This window comes from Oncorhynchus gorbuscha, linkage group LG16 (assembly GCF_021184085.1).
Source record: "Oncorhynchus gorbuscha isolate QuinsamMale2020 ecotype Even-year linkage group LG16, OgorEven_v1.0, whole genome shotgun sequence".
NCBI classification, from domain to species: Eukaryota; Metazoa; Chordata; class Actinopteri; order Salmoniformes; family Salmonidae; genus Oncorhynchus; species Oncorhynchus gorbuscha.
The window spans coordinates 63,050,036-63,077,130 of NC_060188.1; the positions used below are offsets into that span (position 1 = coordinate 63,050,036).

Here is a 27,095-nt window from a genome sequence, read left to right on the forward strand (position 1 = left end):
GGGACATTCAATATGGCATATGAGATGAGAGCGGGATGCTTTCCCCACTCCCCTGGCCCTGTTGGATGGGAGAATAATGAATGCTGTGAGGTTACCATATGCAGTTTCACTGCATCGCACCATTGTGTAATTTGTTACTGCTCCCTCAGCTTCTATATTCATGAGATTGCATTCACCCATCTGTGTCCATAGTGGGTTGCTACTGCTAATCTTGAACACGAGTCAAATCACTAAATGGTATGTACTGTATATGCATGCATACAGTACATGTAATCCTGAACATCATCAAAACCATCATATACTGTATGTACAGTTAACGTCGGACGTTTACATACACCATAGCCAACTACATTTAAACTCAGTTTTTCACAATTCCTGACATTTAATCCTAATAAAATTCCCTGTTTTAGGCCAGTTAGGATCAACACTTTATTTTAAGAATGTGAAATGTCAGAATAATAGTAGAGAGAATTATATATTTCAGCTTTTATTTCTTTCATCACATTCCCAGTGGGTCAGAAGTTTACATACACACAATTAGTATTTGGTAGCATTGCCTTTAAATTGTTTAACTTCGGTCAAACGTTTTGGGTAGCCTTCCACAAGCTTCCCATGTTTCACAAGCTTCCCAGTTTAGGGGAATTTTGGCCCATTCCTCCCAACAGAGCTGGTGTAACTGAGTCAGGTTTGTAGGCCTCCTTGCTCGCACATGCTTTTTCAGTTCAGCCCACACATTTTCAATAGGATTGAGGTCAGGGCTTTGTGATGGCCACTCCAATACCTTGACTTTGTTGTCCTTAAGCCATTTTGCCACAACTTTGGAAGTATGCTTGGGGTCATTGTCCATTTGGAAGACCCATTTGCAACCAAGCTTTAACTTCCTGACTGATGTCTTGAGATGTTGCTTCAATATATCCACATAGTTTTCCTGCCTCGTGATGCCATCTATTTTGTGAAGTGCACCAGTCCCTCCTGCATCAAAGCACCCCCACAGCATGATTCTGCTTCACGGTTGAGATGGTGTTCTTCGGCTTGCAAACATCCCCCTTTTTCCTCCAAACATAACGATGGTCATTATGGCAAAACAGTTCTATTTTTGTTTCATCAGACCAGAGGACATTTCTCCAGAAAGTACGATCTTTGTCCCCATGTGCAGTAGCAAACCTTAGTCTGGCTTTTTTATGGCGTTTTTGGAGCCGTGGCTTCTGCCTTGCTGAGCGGCCATTGAGGTTATGTCGATATAGGACTCGTTTTACTGTGGATATAGATACTTTTGTACCTGTTTCCTCCAGCATCTTCACAAGGTCCTTTGCTGTTGTTCTGGGTTAGATTCGCACCAAAGTACGTTCATCTCTATCATCACGTCTTCTTCCTGAGTGGTATGACGACTGCGTGGTCCCAAGGTGTTTATTCTTGCGTACTATTGTTTGTACAGATGAACATGGCACCTTCAGGCATTTGGAAATTGCTCCCAAGGATGAACCAGACTTCTCAAATTTCTTGTCTGATTTCTTTTGATTTTCCCATGATGTCAGGCAAAGAGGCACTGAGTTACCAGAAGCTTCTAAAGCCATGACATAATTTTCTGGAATTTTCCAAGCTGTTTAAAGGCACAGTCAACTTAGTGTATGTAAACTTCTGACCCAATGGAATTGGTGAATTATAAGTGAAATAATCTGTCTGTAAACAATTGTTGGAAAAATTACTTGTGTCATGCACATAGTAGATGTCCTAAACGACTTGCCAAAACTATAGTTTAACAAGACATTTGTGGAGTATTTGAAAAACTAGTTTTAATGACTCCAACCTAAACTTCCGACTTCAGCTGTATACAACAGGGGGCTGTTGAGGGGAGGACGGTTCATAATTATAGATGGAACGGAGCATATGGAATGACATGAAATGCATGGAAACGACATGTTTGTATTTGATACCATTCCACTTATTCCGCTCCAGCCATTACCACGAGCCCGTCCTCCCCAATTAATGTGCCACCAACCTCCTGTAATGTGTACTGTACATTTATTATATCACAGACTGACATGTTTTTAATCATCAATAGGCAACAGAAATCAAGGATAAATGCTTCAGTTTGATTTCCCCAGTAATCCTATAGTACATAACACAGTAGCTATAGATCTTCCCAGTCGTCCTACATACAGCAACACAGTAATCTACTCTAGTCTTCAGACTTTATCCAGGTAAAGTGAGTCCAGGGTTGTCAGACTTGTACGTTCTTGATAAGTCTGTTCCCATTAACAGAGCTATGCAGCCTAGAGCGATCATATCGACCTGAGGCACAGTGCTTATCTGATGCAGACAACAATTGCCCCCTCTCCGTATGCCTACCCTCAAGGCTTTCGTGCCACTTGTTTCAAAGCTATGTTATGTGGTTTGATTTAATTCCTGCATCGACTATTTGAGGGCCTGGCATGTTTCTTCATTATTTATCCATTTGGGTTTTGGCTGTGTGTGACTGCTGTCATCTCTCTGCTGTGGAGAGGAACGGCGAGGGAAGTGCCTTGAAAAGGAAACCCTGCCTGTGTCTTTGTGCACCTTCCACAAAACCAATGATAGTTTGATAGAGAAGGCCATTAAAGTATCATTAGCCAGGCTGCTTTGAAGAGCCGGGCCCCTGCAGATAAACACAGGGCCATTCTGAGCAGGACAGAGACAGAGCTCTGGGTGGATTGGGGGTACAGCATCCTCAGCTCTGGGTTGGGGCTCCAGCAGCCACATCCTCAGCCTCAAACAGCTCAATCTAATGGGGTGATTCTGGTACACAGTGCCCTAACTTCAAACACATACAACCTCTCCCCGTTCCCTCTGCTTCTTGTACTTCTTTTTTTGCCACCTATTTCCTTTTTCTCACCCCCTTCTTTCTCTGACTCCGTTTTTCTCCTTCTCATTTTCTCTCCTTGTTTTTCTCTCTATCATTTTCTCTCTCCTCTGTGCCCTTAGCATGACTCTCACCAGTCTCTCCCAGAGGGTTTTCAAACACACATCAAAAAGTTACATCTTATCACTCTCTCTGCATGGAACATGTCATAATATAGAGCTCCCTTCAATCCTTGCCCAAAAATATATAACATTGTAGCATAAAACAATTTTGATACTTGACATCCCCATTGCCTTATCTTATAACTTCACTATTACACTCTGCTGCTACACTGTCCTTGAAACTCAGAAACTCTGGAATCAATACATGAACAAAAGATGATACGTGTTTAATGTGTTTTATAGACAGACAGACAGACAGACAGCTGTGAATGATAGCTCGTTATCGATAGTACCCTATTATTTCATTGTATCGTAAAAAACAAACAATGACAGTCCAGTTTAATGGAAATATAACCTTAGTTTTTCCTCAACATGAGTAAGAGTAGGAATGATGATACTCAGCAATGGATAGCTGCTTCTTGGCAGCGCTGGCTGGCAAACCTAACTCAATTTTGAAAAACTGAGCCACTCTCTCAGCCAGTCGCTACATGGGGCACTAAGGATGTGATACTGTCTGGGAAAGCTGATTGCTGCATATTAAAGTGCCAGGATCTTTTCTTGTGGTCGTCAGTTTGGCATGAGAAGTGCTAATGGTTTTTGGGAGACATGATTCACTTTGCATTAGCCAGGCCTGTCAATCCAGAGCCATCAGAGCTCCTTTTTTTCCTTCTCCTCAATCAGTCCTTCCTCCATCACTCCCTGGCTGAGTTGAGACTCAATCTCAATAGTGATTTATTTTTCTATAGGTGCTATTCAGGGTGCAACTGGAGATAGGGCAGACAGTGCAGCTCCTAAATTACACTTTTGACCGTATCTGTGGGCTGTCGGCTCATAATGCAAAACCTCTAGTGCCACCAAGTGGCCAGGGGTCAACATTACCAGGAACACTTGTCAAGCTGAACGCAAAGAGCCGGGATGGAAACTTTTACAGCTGGATCTTTGATTTAGTTCAGTTGGAAGGATGATTGAAATGTAAGGATAACTGAGAGAAGCACATGAGAAGGAGGGATGTAAGATATATTTGTGGGAAGCTGAACAATAGGGGATCTTGTTGTCCAAAATGCTGTCTAAATATATTGTATTTGAATGTAACCCTGGTTGTAACCAAAGCCTCTTCCATTTCTCATCTCTCCTCCAGTGTTTATCATGGGATCTGGGCTGCTGGTCTATCCCTTTGGGCTCAACTCCACCTTGGTGAGATCCTTCTGCGGGGACTCAGACATCTATTATGCCGGGGACTGCCAGATTGGCTGGGGATACATGCTGGCCATCGTCAGCGTCATGCTCACACTCTTCCTGCCTTTCTTCGCCAAATATGCCCCAAAGGAGCACCTGTCCCCGACACCCTTGCCCACTCTCTTATAGGGCAACAACGGACCCCACCCTCATCCAGTCAGTCTACTACAATACTCCCTACGTCCGTGTATGATGTCATGGAGATGGAGAAACCCCTGCGTCCACTTCTTCTGTAGGATCCTGTAAAAAGCCCTGCCCACTGATATACAACTAGCCTATACACAACTGTGAATAACATTTATGTACCGTCTTCCTTCAAGCAGAATATATTTCTTTGATCTAATAATTTACCTTATTGTTATGTTCTTTATTTTACTGTCAATTTGTGACTGCATTTTCTGTTTTTTTTCTGGAAAAAATACATGTTTGAAAGAAACACAAGGATTGATAACAACAACCTCTGTTCAGATGGACAGAAGTATACATAAATATTCATCTGTTATACATAGAAAGTTGGTTAAACATTACAGTAACCAGACAGAGGGTGATGGTCAGGACTATAACCATAATGACTCCAGGGTGACATTAATAGTGGGCAATACTGAATAAGTGTAACATTCCAGAATCATCAGAGTTGTTTGCAAGAGAAAAGGTGGGACAATAAGGAGAATCTTCAATTGTCAAGGGTGGCATGAGAATAACAGACAATATGAAACATTTCTACAGTTATCAAAGGACATGGACATGCTTCAATCTTCAATTTATTTTACCTTTAAATCAATGGGTTCATGTGGATATGGAGAACAGTCAAGACAATAGGAGACCCATTTAACATCAAGACAAAGCAAGGATCAGAAAGTTATGACATTGACTCAGACCCATAGATCTCAACACAGTGAGCGCATTCAAAGACTCCGTCCAGAGGAGTTTGAGGAAAGGGGATTGTATATAGGTTTGGATCTAGATGCAGTTTGGATCCAGTATTGAACAACACTCTGGCTGTAAGGATGTCATAAGATGGACGTGTAGCACAGTGAAACATTAGCCTGGGGACTCGCCATCTGACTTAGCCTACACCTTCAACATGGTTCTAAAAGGTCAGAGACCATTCATATTTTCAACAAGTCTCAAGCAGTGAACCATTGGACAGTAACAATTCTAGAGAAATTGTTGGACATGTTTTTCAATGGAGGAGATGTACCAAACAATACAGAAGTGTCTGACCTGCCTTCAAGACAAATTAATATAGATAAAGAGGTGTGCATAATAACACACTACTTGTCTGATAGTCAACTTTTAAGGCATGTGAAAAGCATTTGTTACAAATTTGATGTTGGGATGATATGGCATCCTTCTACCAACCTTTCCAGAGTTCCTAGTGTTAATATGGTTGTCTTGTTAGCACAAGTCATTATTATTTCAGTTTTTACACAACACAATACTAGCGATACACTATAATTCAGGACTACGTTAAATCAGGCGAAAGGCAAGAAGATAAGATAGCATTGTCTTGAAATTCTAGACTAGAGTGCAGATAAAGTTGGGGTTAGTTAATAGTAAAACAGCTGATCTAGATTAAAATATATCTGCTCTGACCATACCAACGTGTGCCTTTATAACAAAACCAAGACAAGTTATTTCAATACTACACTCTTAGAAAAATGAGTTCCAAAACAGTTCTTTGGCTGTCCCCATAGGAGAACCCTTTTTGGTTCCAGGTAGAACGCTTTTGGGTTCTACATTGCATTGAACCCAAAGGCGTTCTACCTGGAACCAAAAAGGGTTCTTCAAAGGGTTCTCCTATGGGGACAGCCGAAGAACCCTTTTAGGTTCTAGATAGCATATTTTTTTCTAAGAGTTTATTAATATCAGGTTACTATCTACTTCAACTGTGGATATTGTAGTGTAGAAATGTTCACATTATTTTCTCTGTGTGCTGTACTTTTCCTGTATATGTTTCAAGATGTGCTTCTTCTGTACATTATAATCTTCTTGAATTTGGAAGAATGTTCTATAGAAGAAAAAAACTGATCTCTTCTTAAAGCTTGAAAGTAATGAGAGAGAGAGAGCTGTACTTGTGTTGAATTATGCCCCTGACAATTTATTCACAAGAGGAAAATCACTTTAATCACTAAATTAAAAGGTTGTGACATGCAGCTAATGCATTAATTCCTGGCATGCCCATACACCAAGTAGAGTGGCACAACTTGAGAGCAGTACAAATTGAACTTAGCCCGCAGTTATCAGTGTTAAGTTGACACATTATCCAGGTAATATGTAAAGTGTGGCTAAAACTAATTAACTTCTGAGATAAGCCAATGGATTAGTGTGTTTTTGCCATCGCATTTCTCCTAATTGAATCGTTTTATTCTTATCATGTTTCATGGACAAATTGTATAATTTCCCTGACTACGCAGCCAATTCCACAAATCGGTGTGCTTTTACATACATACTGCATTCCAAGGTGTGTGTGTGTGTGCATGCGAGCTTAATACTGAGATGAACATCATTGAAAATTGCCAAAATTACTTAAAGAGGAAAAGTCCTGATTAAAAAAACATATGTAATTGTGTTGCCATGTTTTGAAAAGAAGACCAAGAAAGAAATGCTGGTATTTGTATTGGACCTCATACTGTGCTTGATACTGGGAATGACTGGGGTTCACCTACTGCACAGGATTTGTACCCCGATATAATGTTGAAACATTGTGTGTCAAGTCTCAGCACTGGTGAAACTGTTTTTGTAGAGTAGTAGAACTAGTTTTTCCATTGTAATATGTTGGTTGTAAATAAACTAATAACTGTATGTTATTGTATCTCACATTTCATTCTTAACTGCCCCTCCCCCCTTTAAATATATAATTTGACTTATTACATCAACAATGTTTGTTTTATCTGAAACTTCCCTCTTAATAATGTTTGCTGTTCTGTGAATTTTCTTTGTAATTAAAAGTTTAAATGAGGAAGGGTTTTTTATTTTGTGTCCAAAAACAGAATTGCACATATTACATTTTTTATGTGTTAAGTATTATATACACAAGAAAAATATGAAATATCTTACATGTAATTTGATGATATATAGATGCACGTACATATTTAACATTGGGAAATTCATAAACACACAATCTTAATATGTTCCTTGTCACAAACAGATGGCGCCCTTTACAGGCAAGCAGGTGAAACTGTATACACTTGAACTGCCCAGTTCAGAATATTCTTTCAACAATAAAATAGGGGTATCACGTACTACTCATCCCTGGAGAATCTTCAGACATGTCAAGGATCTACATACAGTTTCTAATAGTGGAGAGCACTTTCCATGTAGTGATACTCAAGAACCCATTGGCAAAGACAATTGTTTTTCCTTTGAAAAGTTGCTGGAAGCTCCCTTATGTGTTTCTGTGCTGCTGATCAGACTTCACTGAGTGATTTCACCAGGTCCCTCATCTCAGCATCCGAGGCTTTGATAGACGCATGTGCGTTCCTCTGCTCTGAGGGCAGAGCGGCCCTGACAGACACACAGGTGAGGGTGTCCCTGTTGTGGTCGTAGTTCCCCACACAGCGGTGCACCTGGCCTCGGATCAGCCTGGGCAACTCCAGCTCCTCGTGGGGATGGAGCAGAGACGCATTAGACATAAAGGGTATACATCCAGCACAACATGGTAAAGGTAACATAATGGTGGAAGTTGGAGATACACTACGATTTGAGAAGCCATATCCTCCATCATTGTTGAAAAACTAACTACTGCTTTATAATGCTGGTGATCAGTAGCAGCTGGTAAGTAATCCTGTTGAAATAAAAGTCACCAAAGTTCTTGATACTGAAAAAAAGTGTGGATTTTTTAGGCCTTAAAAAATGTGCTGAACATGAGGTAATTGATTGGTGTCCTCTGATTAACTCTAGACAGCCCTGTAACTGCATGTCTCAATTTCCTATTGAAGAGGAAGTGTTTTTCTGACTCACATTTTCATAGAAGACACACTGCACCACCTCTTTCCCATCTCTCATGAGGAAGTTCTTAGCTCCATGAGACCCGGCGGTGACTGCAGAGTCAAGAGTGGCTGTGGGACGAACATAGAATATAAATTAATAGAATAAAATAACATTACAAAAATTGTGTATAGAGTACCAGTAATAGTAAATACAATGTTAGAAAAGTGACACTTCTTGAGAACTTACCGAAAATCTCAAATAGGTACGGGGCTCTGCCCTTGAAATGGCTCCAGTGTCTAATGCCATCAATGACAGCAGTCAGGATCCTCAGAGAGTTCTCAGTTGCTGGTTTGACCTGGAACACAGTGGCGCCGTCATAATATAAGAGACATTAATACTTTAAAATCACTGATCTAGCATTGAACAACATACATTTTACAAGATAGTATGAAAAGATATTAACAATATTTTTAACTTGATTAAGCATACCTACAATTGGGTTAAATATGAAAACTATATAATTGTTATTTTATGGTAAGTAATCTACAGAAACCGGTTTTCCTACAGCAGGGGTATTCAGCTGTTACCCTACGCGGTAAGGCCTGCTGTTTTTCTGTTTCTACCAGATAATTAATTGCACACATCTGGTGGCCCAGCTCTAAATCAGTTCCTGATTAGAGAGGAACTGGCTTCGAGGTCCAAAGTTGGGTTTGAGGGTCCTACAGTTTTAAACTATAAACTACAATTAGCACAGATTACTTACATGTTGTACCTGAGACTGAGAGATATTTTGAGTTTGATATGTGTCTCTACTATCTTCCATCAGTTGTTTCTGTGGCCCAGTATTGGTGGTGGTTATAAACTTCCAGGATGTGTTCTGCTCCTGTGTTCCAGGACCATGACTTGGTCTGCTTGGAGGGGGAGTGGGTTTAGACTGCTGGGAGTAAAGAGGAGGCGTTGTCGGGTTGTCCTGTCTCTGTCTGTAACCTGACTGCTGCTGACCCATCTGAGAGTAGCTGCTTGGGGATACCGGCTTGCTCTGTGTGTTCCCACTGCTGCAAGGGGCATTGTAGTTGCTCTGTCTGGGGTTTGTAGGGGCTCTTGAGTCCTGCCTCACTGGTGGCTGTCCCATCTGCAGACTGGACATATGCGCAACACTGATATGACAGGTTTGTGTGTTGCAAAATCAACCGTCAAAATCATCACTAGCACTATACAGCATATAGACAGTGTTCATCTGCAGGTTAACTTTTTATCTGCACTATAATGACTGCCTCTACAGAGAGACCCATCAATTTTCCCTACCCTGTATTCCCAGTGTGGTATGGGTGTGAAGGTGCAAAGCTTCTCCCCACAGGTACCGGAACAGGTTGACTGTTAGACATTTACATTTACATTTACATTTACATTTAAGTCATTTAGCAGACGCTCTTATCCAGAGCGACTTACATTTACATTTACATTTAAGTCATTTAGCAGACGCTCTTATCCAGAGCGACTTACAAATTGGTGCATTCACCTTATGACATCCAGTGGGACAGTCACTTAACAATAGTGCATCTAAAACTTAGGGGGGTGGGGTGAGAGGGATTACTTAACCTATCCTAGGTATTCCTTAAAGAGGTGGGGTTTCAGGTGTCTCCGGAAGGTGGTGATTGACTCCGCTGTCCTGGCGTCGTGAGGGAGTTTGTTCCACCATTGGGGGGCCAGGGCAGCGAACAGTTTTGACTGGGCTGAGCGGGAGCTGTACTTCCTCAGTGGTAGGGAGGCGAGCAGGCCAGAGGTGGATGAACGCAGTGCCCTTGTTTGGGTGTAGGGCCTGATCAGAGCCTGGAGGTACTGAGGTGCCGTTCCCCTCACAGCTCCGTAGGCAAGCACCATGGTCTTGTAGCGGATGCGAGCTTCAACTGGAAGCCAGTGGAGAGAACGGAGGAGCGGGGTGACGTGAGAGAACTTGGGAAGGTTGAACACCAGACGGGCTGCGGCGTTCTGGATGAGTTGAAGGGGTTTAATGGCACAGGCAGGGAGCCCAGCCAACAGCGAGTTGCAGTAATCCAGACGGGAGATGACAAGTGCCTGGATTAGGACCTGCGCCGCTTCCTGTGTGAGGCAGGGTCGTACTCTGCGGATGTTGTAGAGCATGAACCTACAGGAACGGGCCACCGCCTTGATGTTAGTTGAGAACGACAGGGTGTTGTCCAGGATCACGCCAAGGTTCTTGGCGCTCTGGGAGGAGGACACAGTGGAGTTGTCAACCGTGATGGCGAGATCATGGAACGGGCAGTCCTTCCCCGGGAGGAAGAGCAGCTCCGTCTTGCCGAGGTTCAGCTTGAGGTGGTGATCCGTCATCCACACTGATATGTCTGCCAGACATGCAGAGATGCGATTCGCCACCTGGTCATCAGAAGGGGGAAAGGAGAAGATTAATTGTGTGTCGTCTGCATAGGAATGATAAGAGAGACCATGTGAGGTTATGACAGAGCCAAGTGACTTGGTGTATAGCGAGAATAGGAGAGGGCCAAGAACAGAGCCCTGGGGGACACCAGTGGTGAGAGCGCGTGGTGAGGAGACAGATTCTCGCCACGCCACCTGGTAGGAGCGACCTGTCAGGTAGGACGCAATCCAAGCGTGGGCCGCGCCGGAGATGCCCAACTCGGAGAGGGTGGAGAGGAGGATCTGATGGTTCACAGTATCGAAGGCAGCCGATAGATCTAGAAGGATGAGAGCAGAGGAGAGAGAGTTAGCTTTAGCAGTGCGGAGCGCCTCCGTGATACAGAGGAGAGCAGTCTCAGTTGAATGACTAGTCTTGAAACCTGACTGATTTGGATCAAGAAGGTCATTCAGAGAGAGATAGCGGGAGAGCTGGCCAAGGACGGCACGTTCAAGAGTTTTGGAGAGAAAAGAAAGAAGGGATACTGGTCTGTAATTGTTGACATCGGAGGGATCGAGTGTAGGTTTTTCAGAAGGGGTGCAACTCTCGCTCTCTTGCCAACGGTCAGGGATGAGTTGATGAGCGAGGTGAGGTAAGGGAGAAGGTCTCCGGAAATGGTCTGGAGAAGAGAGGAGGGGATAGGGTCAGCGGGCAGGTTGTTGGGCGGCCGGCCGTCATTAACAAGACGCGAGATTTCATCTGGAGAGAGAGGGGAGAAAGAGGTCAGAGCATAGGGTAGGGCAGTGTGAGCAGAACCAGCGGTGTCGTTTGACTTAGCAAACGAGGATCGGATGTCGTCGACCTTCTTTTCAAAATGGTTGACGAAGTCATCTGCAGAGAGGGAGGAGGGGGGAGGGGGCGGAGGATTCAGGAGGGAGGAGAAGGTGGCAAAGAGCTTCCTAGGGTTAGAGGCAGAAGCTTGGAATTTAGCGTGGTAGAAAGTGGCTTTAGCAGCAGAGACAGAGGAGGAAAATGTAGAGAGGAGGGAGTGAAAGGATGCCAGGTCCGCAGGGAGGCGGTTTTCCTCCATTTCCGCTCGGAAGCCCTGTTCTGTGAGCTGCAATGAGTCATCGAGCCACGGAGCGGGAGGGGAGGACCGAGCCGGCCTGGAGGATAGGGGACATAGAGAGTCAAGGGATGCAGAGAGGGAGGAGAGGAGGGTTGAGGAGGCAGAATCAGGAGATAGGTGGGAGAAGGTTTGAGCGGAGGGAAGAGATGATAGGATGGAAGAGGAGAGAGTAGCGGGGGAGAGAGAGCGAAGGTTGGGACGGCGCGATACCATCCGAGTAGGGGCAGTGAGACTGTGGTTGAGACTGCTGGTTGCCTTGTCTGCTGCACTGATTGTGCTGAACAGCAGGGGCAGGACACCTTGGGGCTTGATCTTGGTAATAGCCTGTGTTACCTGAGCAGAGGTAAAAAATGTTGTTACAGCATTGAGATTTTGGCAGCAAAAATGATTTTTCTTTGTGTGTAGTGCCATCTAGTGACCGAGATAGTCAAATCTCATGCTTTTAAAATCCAAGAAAAATTAATAATAAAAGCAAAGTTTATTAATCACAGAACACATCTGATTATTGCTACTACTGAAGTCCATGAGCAGTAGCATATACTCCTCTTACCTGATGTGTTGATGATGGATGAAGCAGAGCTGTGTGTAGGCATGTATTCATTGCCGGAACAGAATTTCTTCTCTGAGGGATTGGATGTCAAAGGCAGCCTACTCCTTTTCTTCTGGTTAAACAGAAGCACAGAGAGGCAGCCTGGAAAGCAAACAATCATGAAACATTTTTCTCATGACAGTTTTGACAATGCAGCCATCAGTTTATGATATGAATGCAGTCATCACATTCTAATTAATAAAATGTCAATCTGGCCTATTTGCATTGACCCCTCGATCTTTAAAAATATATATACTGCTTTTACTCACTGTTCGGAAAATCTCCCCCTGCCAGAATTCTCGCCCCCCTCCCCCGCTAATTAATTTTATTTTGTGGCTAGTCAAATACTTTCTGTGGCATACATCAGTGTCAAATGCTTTCTGTGGCATACATCAGTGTCAAATACTTTCTGTGGCATACATCAGTGTCAAATACTTTCTGTGGTATACATCAGTGTCAAATACTTTCTGTGGTATACATCAGTGTCAAATACTTTCTGTGGTATACATCAGTGTCAAATACTTTCTGTGGCATACACCAGTGTCAAATACTTTCTGTGGCATACATCAGTGTCAAATACTTTCTGTGGCATACATCAGTGTCAAATACTTTCTGTGGCATACACCAGTGTCAAATACTTTCTGTGGCATACACCAGTGTCAAATACTTTCTGTGGCATACACCAGTGTCAAATACTTTCTGTGGCATACATCAGTGTCAAATACTTTCTGTGGCATACATCAGTGTCAAATACTTTCTGTATGACGCCCCCCTTCATTGTTGCAAGTCGCAACAATGAAGAACGCGGGGGATTCTGGCTGGCTGGCGGGTGGGTTTCGGGACAACACTGGTACCCCCGGTATATAACCTCGGTGTTTTTCTTAAAACTGCATTGTTGACTTAAGGCTTGTAAGTAAACATTTCACGGTAACGTCTACACTTTTTGTATTCTGCGCAGGTGACATATCGTTACAATTTGATGTGAATTTCACAAACCTGCAGTAGGTCTGGCCTGCTGGTTTTCATATCTTTTCATCTTATCCCAGTGTCTTCACTCAGAGTCTAACACATTAATAAAAAATTAAAACATTTTTACTAGTTAGCCTGACACCGCTATCTACAAAGCATAAAAAACAACGTATTGCTAGCTAGCTGTCGTTATCACTGTGCCCAAATACAGTAGTTACCTAGCTACAGTATAATGTTAGCAACAAAAGTTATCAATAGCTATCTGTTTTAGTAGCTAGTTAGCTAAATAACAACCAATTCATCAAACAATGTTTAGTTTTCATCAATGCTAGCCAAGTTACATTTAATGAAATAATGTATTTCCAGTGTTTACCTGTGGTTGCTGTTCCAAGTAACTAGCTAAATACCTATTGTAGTGAGCTCGTCAGCCTCTTCCAACCGGCCTAGAATAAACCGGTGGTCTCCTTTCGCCAGTCAGATCCAATGGGCACGCGCTACTACCCGCGATTTCCCACTTCTTGGCTAACTAGAACACTTAGCTGTTATCGAACACTTAGCTGTTCTAGTTAGCTAAGAGAGGGAGGCTGCACTTTATATAAATACAACGTTGTTGTTTTTTTAAACAAATGCACGTTTTTCCAAGTGGACTGAGTAAGTGGTTTGGCCTACATACTATGGCCTCTACAGTATTCTCACATGTTCAGGTACTGATAACTGGGCTTTAACTGTGCTCTTGTAATGAGTTAGGCATCATCACATATGGGAGAGTGCGTAAATTGAGAGAATTTACATTCAGCGTCACTCTTTATTTTTATTTATTTATTTCACCTTTATTTAACCAGGTAGACTAGTTGAGAACAAGTTCTCATTTGCAACTGCGACCTGGCCAAGATAAAGCAAAGCAGTGTGACACAGACAACAACACAGAGTTACACATGGAGTAAACAATAAACAAGTCAATAACACAATAAACAAGTCAATGACACAGTAGAAAAAAGAAAGTCTATATACAGTGTGTGCAAAAGGCATGAGGAGGAGAAAATAATTACAATTTAGCAGATTAACACTGGAGTGATAAATGAGCAGATGATGATGTGCAAGTAGAGATACTGGTGTGCAAAAGAGCAGAAAAGTAAATAAAATAAAAACAGTACAGGGATGGGGTAGGTAGATTGGGTGGCTATTTACAGATGGACTATGTACAGCTGCAGTGATCGGTTAGCTGCTCAGATAGTTGATGTTTAAAGTTGGTGAGGGAAATAAAAGTCTCCATCTTTTACAGCCCAACTCTGTCAAGGGAAATATAGTATTCTTTCTAACAACGATATCTATATATATTTCAGGATGTTGTATATGTCTCGAAATAATCCGAATGCAAGTAAACGTTCGTTTTAAAAATATAAAAAAATACCCGGACAAGCTATTGGGTAAATTGAGCAACAGGACGGTAAATTACACCGCCTACACATTTCTGTACTGAATGAAATATTACCACTACATTTAAAACAAGGTCTATATTTTTTTTCCCAAACAATCGTTTTTTTCCCCCATTAGTCATTTTAATGATCTTTTAACAAAGGTTTAACACCTAACACACACTTATTTAAAACTATTTATATACATACACCTTTTGTAATTTACCCCCTTTTTCTCTCCAATCTTTGATCGTGTCTCATCTCTGCCACTCCCCAACTGGCTCGGGAGAGGCAAAGGTGGAGTCATAGGCCAGTCATGCATTACGCCTGGGAAGAAAACACCTCAATTTGCTCAACTTGCCTTTGGCTCAACCGTGAGCTCAATTTACCCCATGGCCATTGGCTCAACTTACCCCAGGACAAACATTTTGACTATATTAACCCACACAGCTAGACCTCCTGCAAGGACTGACGCTGGAGATGGGAAGCAGATACAGGGAGTCAACATTTATTCAGGAACAGACAGGTACCAAAACAGGAACAGTGTCAGCACGGGTAAACAACGACAAAAGACAATTAATGCAGCAGGGAACAGAGACGGGGAGGTAATAAACAGGTGATTGAGTCCAGGTGAGTCTGATAATACGCTGATGCGTGTGACAGGGAAAGGCAGGTGTGCGTAATGATGGATATTACATTTTTGCATCTGAGCTCCTAGAGTGCAGCTCTCCTTTATTTTCAAGTGCGTAAAGATGGTGACAGGAGTGCGTAAAGCTGGGGAGCCTGGCGCCTTCGATCGCCAGGGAGAGGGAACGGGAGCAGGGTGACAGTACCCCCCTCTAGGGGTGCACACGGCGTCCCACCTCGGCTGAGGCAGGGGTGCTGGACAAGCCAGGCATACGTAAACTCCCGATGAACCCGCTGCAGGCGTGGAAGTCCAATGATTCCGCTGTGGCGTGGAAGCCTGACGAGCCGGCTGGGCGTAAGATCCTGATGATTTGGTTGAAGCCTGCCGTGGGATGGGGCGCCTTCCGAGCCAACCGGGGCAAGAATCTCTCGAGACAGCTAGGGGCGTGACAGCCCGACGAGCTGGCGTAGGTACCCCCAGTTCCATCAGTGGCGGCCCCTGGACCAGACGTCACCACCAACCGGAACACCAGCACTCCACGATGCTTAGTATGATGGCTTCAGCATTCAGTAAGGACCGACGCTGGAAATGAGAAGCATTTATTCAGGAACAGACAGGTAACAAAATAGGAGCAGCATCAGCACACGGGTAAACAACGACAAACAATAATTAATGCAGCAGATAGGGAACTGACAAATATAGGGGAGGTAATAAACAGGTGATTGAGTCCAGGTGAGTCCAATAATACACTCATGCACGTGACGGTGCGTAATGATGGTGGCAGGAGTGTGTAAAGCTGGGGAGCCTAGTGGCCTTCCAGCGCCAGAGAGGAGGAGCGGGAGCAGGCGTGACACCTCAATATCTGTCATTATTGAAAGAGATTGTGATCTCACATCTAAAAATAGGGCTACTTAATGTTAGATCCCTCACTTCCAAGGCAGTTATAGTCAAAGAACTAATCACTGATCATAATCTTGATATGATTGGCCTGACTGAAACAGGGCTTAAACTTGATGAAATTAATGTGTTAAATGAGGCCTCTCCTCCTGGTTACACTAGTGACCATATCCCCTGTGCCTCACACAAAGTAAGAGGTGTTGCTAACATTTATGACAGCAAATTAAAATTTTACCAACCCCAAAATTACTGCATTTTTGTCTTTTGAGCTTCTGGTCATGAAATCTATGCAGCCTACTCAATCACTTTTCATAGCTGCTGTGTCACAAGAAACTAGCCCCCTGGTATACAGAAAATACCTGAGCCCTGAAGCAAGCTTCCAGAAAATTGGAACATAAATGGAGCTCCACCAAACTGGAAGTTTTCCTATTAGCTTGGAAAGAAAGTACAGTGCAATATCGAAGTGCTCTCACTGCTGCTCGACCATCCTATTTTTTCAACCTAATTGAGGAGAATAAGAACAAGCCAAAATGTATATTTGATAGTGTCGCAAAGCTAACCACAAAGCAGCATTCCCAAGAGAGGATGCCTTTCACTTCAGCAGTGAAGAATTCATGAACGAAAAGGTCATGATCATTAGAAAGCAAACTACGGACTCGTCTTTGAATCTGCCTTCCTGAAGACAAATAATGTACATGAAAGGCTTCAGTCTGATTTTAACTCTGTCAATCAATCATAACTACAATCATAACTCTGATACTGCACTTGTGAAGGTGGTAAATTACCTTTTAATGGTGTCAGACCAAGGCCCTGCATCGGTCCTCATGCTCCAAGACCCTAGTGCTGCTTTTGACACTATCAATCACCACATTCTTTTGGAGAGATTGGAAACCTTCTTGCCTGGTTTAGATCTTATCCGTCCTGCTGATCCATCACGACTGGTCTGCCGAGGTAACCGTCCGAGGGGGCTACAACACTCTTCCGTCGTGACGTCCCCCTAAGGCCCTTCCGCTAACCTAACAAATTATCAATGAATTTACCAGGTACAACCCCAAATCTGTAAACATGGACACCCTCATAGATATCGTCCTGACCAACCTGCCCTCTAAATACACCTCTGCTGTCTTCAACCAGGATCTCAGCGATCACTGCCTCATTGCATGCATCCGTAATGGATCTGCGGTCAAGCGACCACCCCTCATCCCTGTCAAAAGCTCCATAAAGCACTTCAGCAAGCAGGCCTTTCTAATCGACCTGCCCCGGGTATCCTGGAAGGATATTGACCTCATAACGTCAGTAGAGGATGCCTGGTTATTCTTTAAAAGTGCTTTCCTCACTATCTTAAATAAGCATGCCCCATTCAAAAAAGGTTGAACCAGGAACAGATCTAGTTCTTGGTTCACTCCAGACCTGACTGCCCTTGACCAGCGCAAAAACATCCTGTGGCATACTGCATTAGCATCGAATAGCCCCCGCAACATGCAGCTTTTCAGGTTAGTTAGGAACCAATACACACAGGCAGTTAGGAAAGCAAAGGCTACATTTTTCAAACAGAAATTTGCATCCTGTAGCACAAACTCCAAAATGTTCTGGACACAAAAGTCCACGGAACAGCTGCCCCCTGCACTGAGGCTAGGAAACATTGTCACCACTGATAAATCCACAACAATTTCAATAAGCATTTTTCTACGGCTGGCCATGCTTTCCACCTGGCTACCCCTACCCCGGTCAACAGCCCTGCACCCCCCACAGCAACTTGCCCAAGCCTCCCCATTTCTCCTTCACCCAAATCCAGATAGCTGATGTTCTGAAAGAGTTGCAAAATCTGGACCCCTAGAAATCAGCTGGGCTAGACAATCTGGACCCTCTCTTTCTAAAATTATCTGCCACAATTGTTGCAACCCCTATTACTAGCCTGTTCAACCTCTCTTTCGTATCGTCTGAGATCCCCAAATATTGAAAAGCTGCTGCGGTCATTCCCCTCTTCAAAGGGGGAGACACTCTAGACTTTCTAAGGTCTTCGAAAGCCAAGTTAACAAACAGATCACCGACCATTTTGAATCCCACCATACAGTCTACGTTATGCAACCTGGTTTCCGAGCTGGTCATGGGTGCACCTCATCCACACTCAAGGTCCGAAACGATATCATAACTGCCATTGATAAAAGACAAAACTGAGCAGCTGTATTCATCGACCTGGCCAAGGCTTTCGACTCTGTCAATCACCACATTCTTATCTGCAGACTCAACAGCCTTGGTTTCTCAAATGACTGCCTCACCTGGTTCACCAACTACTTCGCAGATAGAGTTCAGTGTGTCAAATCGGAGGGCCTGTTGTCCGGACCTCTGGCAGTCTATGGGGGTGCCACAGGGTTCAATTCTCGGGCTGACTCTTTTCTCTGTATACATCAATGATGTCGCTCTTGCTGCTGGTCATTCTCTGATCCACCTCTATGCAGACGACAAAATTCTGTATACTTCTGGCCCTTCTTTGGACACTGTGATAACAAACCTCCAGACTAGCTTCAATGCCATACAACTCTCCTTCTGTGGCCTCCAACTGCTCTTAAAACCTCTTAGAACTACCCATCACGGATCCAGTATATTTGTCATCAGCAATGCTGAATAGCATAGCGCAACAGTCAAAAAATATTACTACAAAAGATTCATATTCATGAAATCACAAGTGAAATATAGCGAAACACAGCTTAGCCTTTTGTTAATCACCCTGTCGTCTCAGATTTTGAAATTATGCTTTACAGCGAAAGCAATACAAGCGTTTGTGTAAGTTTATCGATAGCCTAGCATAGCATTATGTACACTTTGCATCAGGAAGCTTGGTCACGAAAATCAGAAAAGCAATCAAATTAACCGTTTACCTTTGATGATCTTTAGATGTTTTCACTCACGAGACTTCCAGTTAGACAGCAAATGTTCATTTTGTTCCATAAAGATATTTTTTATATCCAAATACCTCCGTTAGTTTGGTGTGTTATGCCCAGGAATCCAGCGGAAATAGCGGTCATGATAACGCAGACAAAAATTCCAAATTATATCCATAATGTCGATAGAAACATGTCAAACATTTTTTATAATCAAACCTCAAGGTGTTTTTCAAATATCTATTCGATAATATATCAACCAGGACAGTTGGCTTTTCACTAGGACTGGGAGGAACAATGGCCGCCTCTCTCTTTTGCACAAAAATCATTCTGAGAGCCCCCACTTGACCACTTACGTAATGTGGTCGTTCACGCTCATTCTTCAAAATAAAGGCCTGAAACTATGTCTAAAGGCTGTAGAAACTATGTCTAAAGCCATAGAAAAAGGAATCTGGTTGATATCCCTTTCAATGGTCAATAGGGATGCATAGGAACACAGAGCTTTCAAAATAAGAGTCACTTTCTGATTGGATTTTTCGCTGAAGCTGGAGATTCCGATCTCCCTCACTAACTTTAAGCATCAGCTGTCAGAGCAGCTCACAGATCATTGCACCTACCATAGCCCATCCCTATATCCCCATATACCTCATCCCCATATAGTTTTTTTTCTTTCTCCTTTGCACCCCAGTATCTCTTCTTGCACATTAATCTTCTGCACATCCATCACTCCAGTGTTTAATTGCTGAATTGTAATTACTTCGACACGGCCTTTTTATTGCCTTACCTACCTAATCTTCTCATTTGCACACACTGTATATAGATTTTTTTCTACTGTGCTATTGACCCTACATTTATTTATTCCATATGTAACTGTGTTTGTGTCGCAATGCTTTGCTTTATCTTGGACAGGTCGCAGTTGTAAATGAGAACTTGTTCTCAACTGGCCTACCTGGTTAAATAACAGTGAAATATTTATATTATTTTGTGAAATATATTTATTTTTATTCCATCCCTTTTCTTAGATTGTGTATTATGTAGTTGTTGTGGAATTGTTAGATTACTTGTTAGATATTACTCCACTGTCGGAACGAGAAGCACAAGCATTTCACTACACTCCAATAACATCTGCTAACCATGTATATGTGACCAATAACATATTTTATTTGATGAACGTTTGAACATCTTGGAGACCAACCCGGCCTTAATGGTCATGTACTGTTATAATTTCCACCCGGCACAGCCAGGAGGGGACTGGCCACCCCTCAGAGCATGGTTCCTCTCTAGGTTTCTTCCTACAGTAGGTTCCTGCCTTTCTAGGGAGTTTTTCCCAGCCATCATGCTTCTACATCTGCATTGCTTGCTGTTTGGAGTTTTAGGCTGGGTTTCTGTATGGCACTTTGTGACATCTGCTGATGTAAAAAGGGCTTTATAAATACATTTGATTGATTATGAAACCTCTAACACAAATTAATTTGACTTGGTGAAAACCATTTTTTTGGGACCTAACTTGCCACCATGTGGTTTCTTCCTTCACGGACTCCATGAAATGACCTCTTCCCAAATATATACATTCCCCACTCTCCCCTACCACAATAGATGCAATCTGAATCAGTTACAGTATATGAATAGTAGCCTACACACAATGCATTTCCAATGTCATGAATAAAATAGAGAATCACTGATTGTCAAGGTTTTTGTGTTTTTGAAGCACTGATGTTTGAAGTGGGGGTTAGAGTGAGCAGACTGAGATCCACCTACTGCAGCCTCCCACAGTTTCAGGGCCAGTGGTTGAATGTCTCAACAATTCTGTGTCCTGTCCCCTGCTCTTTTATTCTTTAATGGGAGGGATCAAAGAGCATATACATTGACATGTCTCCACAGTCAATTAGTAACTTCCCCTCAGCTCCAAACCAGAGTGCATGTTACTGCTGTGCTACCAATGGAACTCCAGACACTTTATAAACTGGCATAAAGAAAATTAGAGATAGAGATTGTGACAAAGTAGATGTGTTTTTGGTGTATTCTTTAATGTCATTTAGAGCAGATTATTTATTTTTTTACCTGTTTCCAATCATAATAATTTAGCTGCCAGGGTGGCAGTTGATAATCAGACAAGGGGAATGATTGTTTTGCTGAGGCTATACCTCTTTCATATCAATTCTTAGTAAAGTGCACTGCAAACTTGATTAAAAGCGATGAGTCTTTTGGCTCACACATATTCAATTTCATATCGAGTATATTGTCATTTGTTCAGCCTAGATAGAAAAGCAGTGGGATCTGCACAAGTGGAGCACATGACAAATGAAGATACACTGACAGTCTCACATAGTTCCATTCATTATCACATTAACAATTTGGGCTATTATTTTCAAAAGGAGGGGTTTTGTATGTATTATATCAAGGTGGGGGAAACAGTGTATGAAGGGCAGTGTGCCAGGTCATGACCACTGGCAGGCCTACACATGCTTTATTTACAATCATTGATTGCCAGACAGAGAGGGGGAGAGTGAAAATGTCAGTGAATGTGTGTGTGCGTGCTCATGTTTGCATTCCATAGTGTCACAGAACCTCTTAAGTATGTTTGGGACTTCTCACTGTGCGAGCTCCGGCTCCCTGCACTGGCTCCTAGTTAATCCATTCTTTAAATCACTGGGGGAATACTTCAGCCCATTAATCAAGACCCAATAGTTACTCTTACATAATGGATGTCCAAGACGAGAGAGACAGTATTCGGTTAACATCTTTTCCTTAGTACATATTCTTTATAATCTAAGGAAGGCATAGATGTTTAGAGAATCAATGGCAAGAATCTAAGTGGTGGATCTGAGTCTGTTTACTTTATCCATGTTGAAGATGGATCTGTTACTCTGCACTTGAAGAGGAAAATAGGAAATGACAAGGGTCAGAGCTGTTAACAGTGTTTCGCTTCATTAGCTCTAGGGCAGGGGTGTCAAAGTCAAATGGACGGAGGGCCAAATAAAAAAATTTAGCTACAAGCCGAGGGCCGGACTGTTCGAATGTTCATTGAAAATTTTTTAAATGACGCATATAGTCTAGTGAACCTAATTGAACCTACTGAAAACCTAACAAATATATTCCAATATGATCAGATAAATAAAGCAATATTTTCTTATGGCTCTGTCAGTAATCTTTAATTTTCAACAGACACAAAAGACAAATTTCCTTTATATAAAAATCCCCATAACATGAACATTAAATGAAAGAAACCGGTATTCAAGGCACCATCAGTAGCCTATATTTTCTATTTTAGCAAAAGTGGGCTAAATTTACTTCAAAGAAAAAAACAATAATAGCAATTTTCTATCATCCACTCAACTGAAATATTTTTAAAATATAATTGGATTGAAATACAATAAAATAAAGTGCAAAAATCTATTAATCAAAAACAACACTTTGTTTAAGGAGAAGTAACATGCAGTGAAAACAAATATTAAACTTTAACTTTTAAACTTGAACTGAGTAAAAACTCTAAATATGTGATTGCACAGTAATGTTCACTTGTTTGAGGTTGAGGGTGATACTTGGTGGTGTCCCATCTTTTCCACAAGTTCATCAATGTTCGGGGTAAGGCTCTGAGCTGAGGAAATCCTCAGAATTGAGTGGTGTTCAGCAGTAAGTCGACTTCTGTGTGATGTTTTGTTCAAGTTCATCAAAGAAAACAGTTGTTCACACAGGTATGTGCTGCCAAACATAGACAACGTTTGAGCAGCCTGGATGCGCAGCTGGGGCATTGTGTCGGGGAGGAAACGGGCGAACTCCGCAGCACCCACTGCCGCATATTTTGCCCTCAGTGCATCATTGCATTGGAGGTCAATCAACTCCATTTGGAGGTTTGGTGGTGAGCTTTCCACGTCAACAGCAAATGGGTTACCGAGCAGTTCCAACCTGCTTTTTGTGCTTCAAAGTCAGCAAATCGGCGTCGAAAGTCAGCGGCAAGCATACCTATTTTATCAGCCAACTGTGCGCTCGGGAACGCACTGGTAGAGAGCTTCTCTTTCATGGTCTGGCAGCTGGGAAAGTGGCTCAAATTTTCTTTCCGCATCTGCGTCTCCCACAGAGTCAGTTTGGTTTTAAATGCCTTCACTGTACTGTACATATCAGAGATGACACGATCCCGACCCTGCAGCTGCAAGTTCATTGCATTCAGATGACTCGTAATGTCACACAGAAAAGCCATTTCACACAGAAACATTTCGTCTCGGAGTTGTGTTGTGTCTTTCCCTTTGCTGTCCAAGAACAGACAAATCTCCTCACGAAGCTCGAAACATCTTTGAAGCACCTTTCCCTGGCTTAGCCATCGCACCTCTGTGTGATAAGGCAAATCACCATGCTCCGTTTCTAACTCCGTCAGAAATGCCTTGAACTGGCGGTGATTCAAACCTTTGGCTCTGATAAAGTTAACTGTGCGCGTGATGATGCTCATTACATGCTCCATTTTCAAGGCTTTACCGCACAACGCTTCCTGGTGTATGATACAATGATAAGCTGTCAGCTCACCTGTCGCGTTTTCCTCTTGCATCTTTTCCCGTATCTTTGCCACCAGTCCGCTCCTGTGTCCACACATCGCAGGTGCTCCGTCGGTTGTCAAACCCACGAGTTTTTCCCAAGGCAGCTCCATCTCATTTACACATCTTGACACCTCTTCATACAAATCATGCCCCGTAGTTGTGCCATGCATAGGACGTAAAGCCAAAAACTCCTCTGTCACGCTTAGGCTGGAGTCCACTCCGCGGATGAAAATTGACAACTGGGCAATGTCAGAAATGTCGGTGCTCTCATCCACAGCCAAGGAATATGCAATGAAATCTTTTCCCTTTTTCACAAGCTGCTCTTTTAGATTGATGGACAACTGGTCTACTCTCTCGGCAATGGTGTTTCTGCTCAGACTCACATTTAAAAAGAGTTGCCTTTTTCTGGGCAAACTTCGTCACAAACTTTAATCATGCAGTTTTTGATGAAATCCCCCTCCGTAAATGGCCGGGCTGATTTAGCGATCTCTTCTGCCAAAATAAAACTGGCCTTGACAGCAGCCTGGCCTTGTGATTTGGCTTTTTTGAACAGAGCCTGTCGAGATTTGAGGCCTCGTTTTAATTCCTCTGCCTTTTGTAGCCTTTGTTCCATGTCCATATTCTTGTTTTTGTCCGCGTGTTTCGTTTCATAATGTCGTCTCAGATTATACTCTTTCAGTACCGCCACACTTTCTCCACACAGAAGACACACAGGTTTTCCAGCTACCTCCGTGAACAAATACTCCGACTCCCACCTTGTTTGAAACCCCCGGTTCTCAGTGTCCACCTTCCGTTTTGCCATTTTTGATGGGTATCTGAAAGTTAATTTTACTGTGATGCTGACAACTGCTGTGCCAATAAATATTGAAATGAAGCAGCCTACTGCTCGGTGCGTCACCGTTGCATTGTGGGAAATGTAGTATTGGTGCGTGTAAAAGATCTGCGGGCTGCCGGCTTGCTGCGGTCTGCGGGCCGGTTCTAATAATAAATCAAGATCATCCCAGGGGCCGTAAAAAACCTTCTCGCGGGCCGGATGTGGCCCGCGGGCCTTGACTCTGACATATGTGCTCTAGGGGTAATCGCTGACTCCTCAGCGTGCCTGTGACATACCGGCAGCAAGTCCGAAAGCCACCCTTTTATGACACATGGCCTCTCTGTATGAGCAACTGTGTCTTGTGTTTCCAGGGTCCCTACCTTCATGGCAATGGAGATTTGCATAGTCTTCTCAGGGAGAGGAGCCTTCTTCCTTGCACTGCACTCTAATCTCCCCTAGTAGTAATTGGTCTCCCAGCAGAAGAGAACTGATCATTTCTACTCCTTGGTGCAAAACCAATGGCTCACCACTGGCACATCTCCAGAAGATCATCAGACAGACCAAAAACACAGATTTTTTTAAATATTTTTTTACCCCCTTTTTCATGGTATCCAATTGTTAGTAATTACTATCTTGTATCATCGCTACAACTCCCGTACGGGCTCGAGAGAGACGAAGGTCGAAAGCCATGTGTCCTCCGAAACACAACCAAGCTGCACTGCTTCTTAACACAGCACAGCGCGCATCCAACCCGGAAGCCTGCCGCACCAATGTGTCGGAGGAAACACCGCGCACCTGGTGACCTTGGTTAGCGGGCACTGCGCCCGGCCTGCCACAGGAGTCACTGGTGCGCGATGAGACAAGGATATCCCTACCGGCCAAACCCTGCCTAAACCGGACGACGCTAGGCCAATTGTGCGTCGCCCCACAGACCTCCCGGTCGCGGCCGGCTGCGACAGGTCCTGGGCGCGATCCCAGAGTCTCTGGTGGCACAGCTAGCGCTGCGATGCAGTGCCCTATACCACTGCGCCACCCGGAAGGCCAAGGTGACAGATTTAACAAAGAGTATGGACTTTTTTTTAAATAAATAAAAATGGACAAAGTAGCTTTAGGCCAACCATTAATGTGCAAAGTTGGAAGTTATTTCTCAAAAAGGTCTTTCTCCAGGTTTCCCTCCAGCTCAGTCTACTCCAGAGCCACCTCCTCTGGGTAAGGCCTGAAGCACAAAGAAATGTTGAGCAGTACAATGCCTCAATTGTATTTTAATAAATATTTACAATTAAGGCCGAGTGTCTGCGGCTTTTCGCTCCTTGATTGACACAATAAGATCACTAATTAGTAGGAACTCCCCTCACCTGGTCGTCTATGTTTGGTTGGTTCATGGATCAGAGACCAGTTGCTGCTGGAAGGGGTGTTAGAGGACCAGTAGGATGCACTCTTTCCTCTGATCTAAAGTGTTTCTAAAATCCCCATTGGGAAAAATAAATGGTGAAAAAACGATTGGAACCATTTCCATGTTTGACCGCTATGTTTTATGGGTATTATGACTACTGTGGTACTCTATTTGAAGCCTTGCAGAGGCAGCGGAGCTGCTAGGCCTCAGTCAAACAGAGAACTGATTTCCACAGCCACAATCTCTCTCAGACAAGGTGACTTATCAATATATTTGCCTGTATTTACCCCCCACAAATCAAATGCTAATTAGGCGATCATAAAGAACTACAAATGCCATGAGCTGGATGAGAATGCTGAATCAAGGAAGATGTAAGACTCTCTGGGTGAACTAATGTTAGCTACATTTAAAAAAATGTACCTGTAAGAAAAGATGCCAGCTCAAGATGACGTGCAGGGCTTGACGTCTACTTTGATGCTAATTAGCATTTTTTGAATCTGAGAGTAAATGGACCTGAATACATTGATAAAAAAGTAACCTTGTCCGCTAGAGACTTACTGTCATGCCCTAGCCATAGAGAGGTTTATTCTCTATTTTGGGTAGGCCAGGGTGTGACTAGGGTGGGCATTCTAGTTTCTTTATTTCTATGTTGGTGTGGTTCCCAATCGTTGTCTCTGATTGGGGATCATATGTAAGTTGTCCTTTTTCATTTGGGTTTTTTGGGTAGTTGTTTTCTGTTTAGCGTCTGCACCTGACAAGACTGTTTTGGTTTTCCCTGTTATTTTGTTTGAGTGTTTTGAGTTTTAAATTGATCATGAACACTTACCACGCTGATTTTGGTCCACTCCTTCATACGACGATCGTTACACTTACATGGTTATCGAAACTTCACACCAGGGTCATCCTACACGAAACAGACCTTATTGTATGTGTTTATTTAACCTGTAGAAAAATGGTTGGAACCATTTCCCCGTTTTGACCACTAGGTTTTATGACATCTCCACTGTGGGGCTCCAAACACAGATCAATATGCAGTGAACCAATGGTAATACACCTTGACCAATTGTTCCTGCATTCTCACGAGGGTGGGGTGAAAATCCGATCGCAAGTTGTTACCTTCTCCTGCTTTTGCACTCCTGTGATTGTTGGCAATGCACCTATCAATCCACCACAGGAGGTTGGTGTCACCTTAATTGGGGAAGATTAACTCATTAATGGCTGGAGTGGAATGGTTTCAAACACAAATATATGGAAACAATACATTTGCTGGAGCAATCCACAACAACTGTTTCCTTATGAATGTAATTTCA

The 27,095-nt window shown here is 43.1% G+C and overlaps 2 protein-coding genes across 7 annotated transcripts in view; one reads left to right on the forward strand and one right to left on the reverse strand.

Moving 5' to 3' along the window:
• Positions 1 to 7,198, forward strand: part of LOC124000493 (transmembrane protein 211) — a 240,663-nt gene extending 233,465 nt beyond the window's left edge. Inside the window, exon 3 of the mRNA XM_046306884.1 lies at positions 4,139 to 7,198. Within this exon, the coding sequence (XP_046162840.1) occupies positions 4,139 to 4,365 (227 nt within the window). The 3' untranslated portion in view covers positions 4,366 to 7,198. The remainder of the gene's footprint in view (positions 1 to 4,138) is intronic.
• Positions 7,195 to 13,954, reverse strand: LOC124000491 (spermatogenesis-associated protein 22-like). 6 transcript variants are annotated; one of them, XM_046306880.1, is made up of 10 exons: positions 13,601 to 13,954; positions 13,255 to 13,320; positions 12,220 to 12,360; positions 11,892 to 12,002; positions 9,475 to 9,550; positions 8,942 to 9,308; positions 8,416 to 8,524; positions 8,200 to 8,297; positions 7,937 to 8,023; positions 7,195 to 7,838 (listed from the first exon to the last, which is right to left on the reverse strand). In XM_046306880.1, the coding sequence occupies exons 2-10, from the start codon at positions 13,292 to 13,294 to the stop codon at positions 7,647 to 7,649; spliced, it is 1,221 nt and encodes a 406-aa protein (XP_046162836.1). In that variant the 5' UTR covers positions 13,295 to 13,320; positions 13,601 to 13,954; the 3' UTR covers positions 7,195 to 7,646. The 6 variants fall into 6 exon arrangements, with proteins under 6 accessions (XP_046162836.1, XP_046162835.1, XP_046162834.1 ...); XM_046306879.1 differs by having other exon boundaries at positions 7,195 to 7,835; positions 8,933 to 9,308; XM_046306878.1 differs by having other exon boundaries at positions 8,933 to 9,308.
• Between the last annotated feature and the right edge of the window lie 13,141 nt (positions 13,955 to 27,095).

Bases quoted from the DNA above. Each gene is read 5' to 3' on its own strand.
- LOC124000491 (XM_046306878.1), bottom strand. From the start codon at position 13,294: ATGAAAAGATATGAAAACCAGCAGGCCAGACCTACTGCAG. The intron at 12,361-13,254 runs GTTTGTGAAATT...TTTGCTTTCCAG, and splicing joins GCAGGCCAGACCTACTGCAG to GCTGCCTCTCTGTGCTTCTG. The intron at 8,024-8,199 runs GTGAGTCAGAAA...TTATTTCAACAG, and splicing joins AGTGTGTCTTCTATGAAAAT to GATTACTTACCAGCTGCTAC.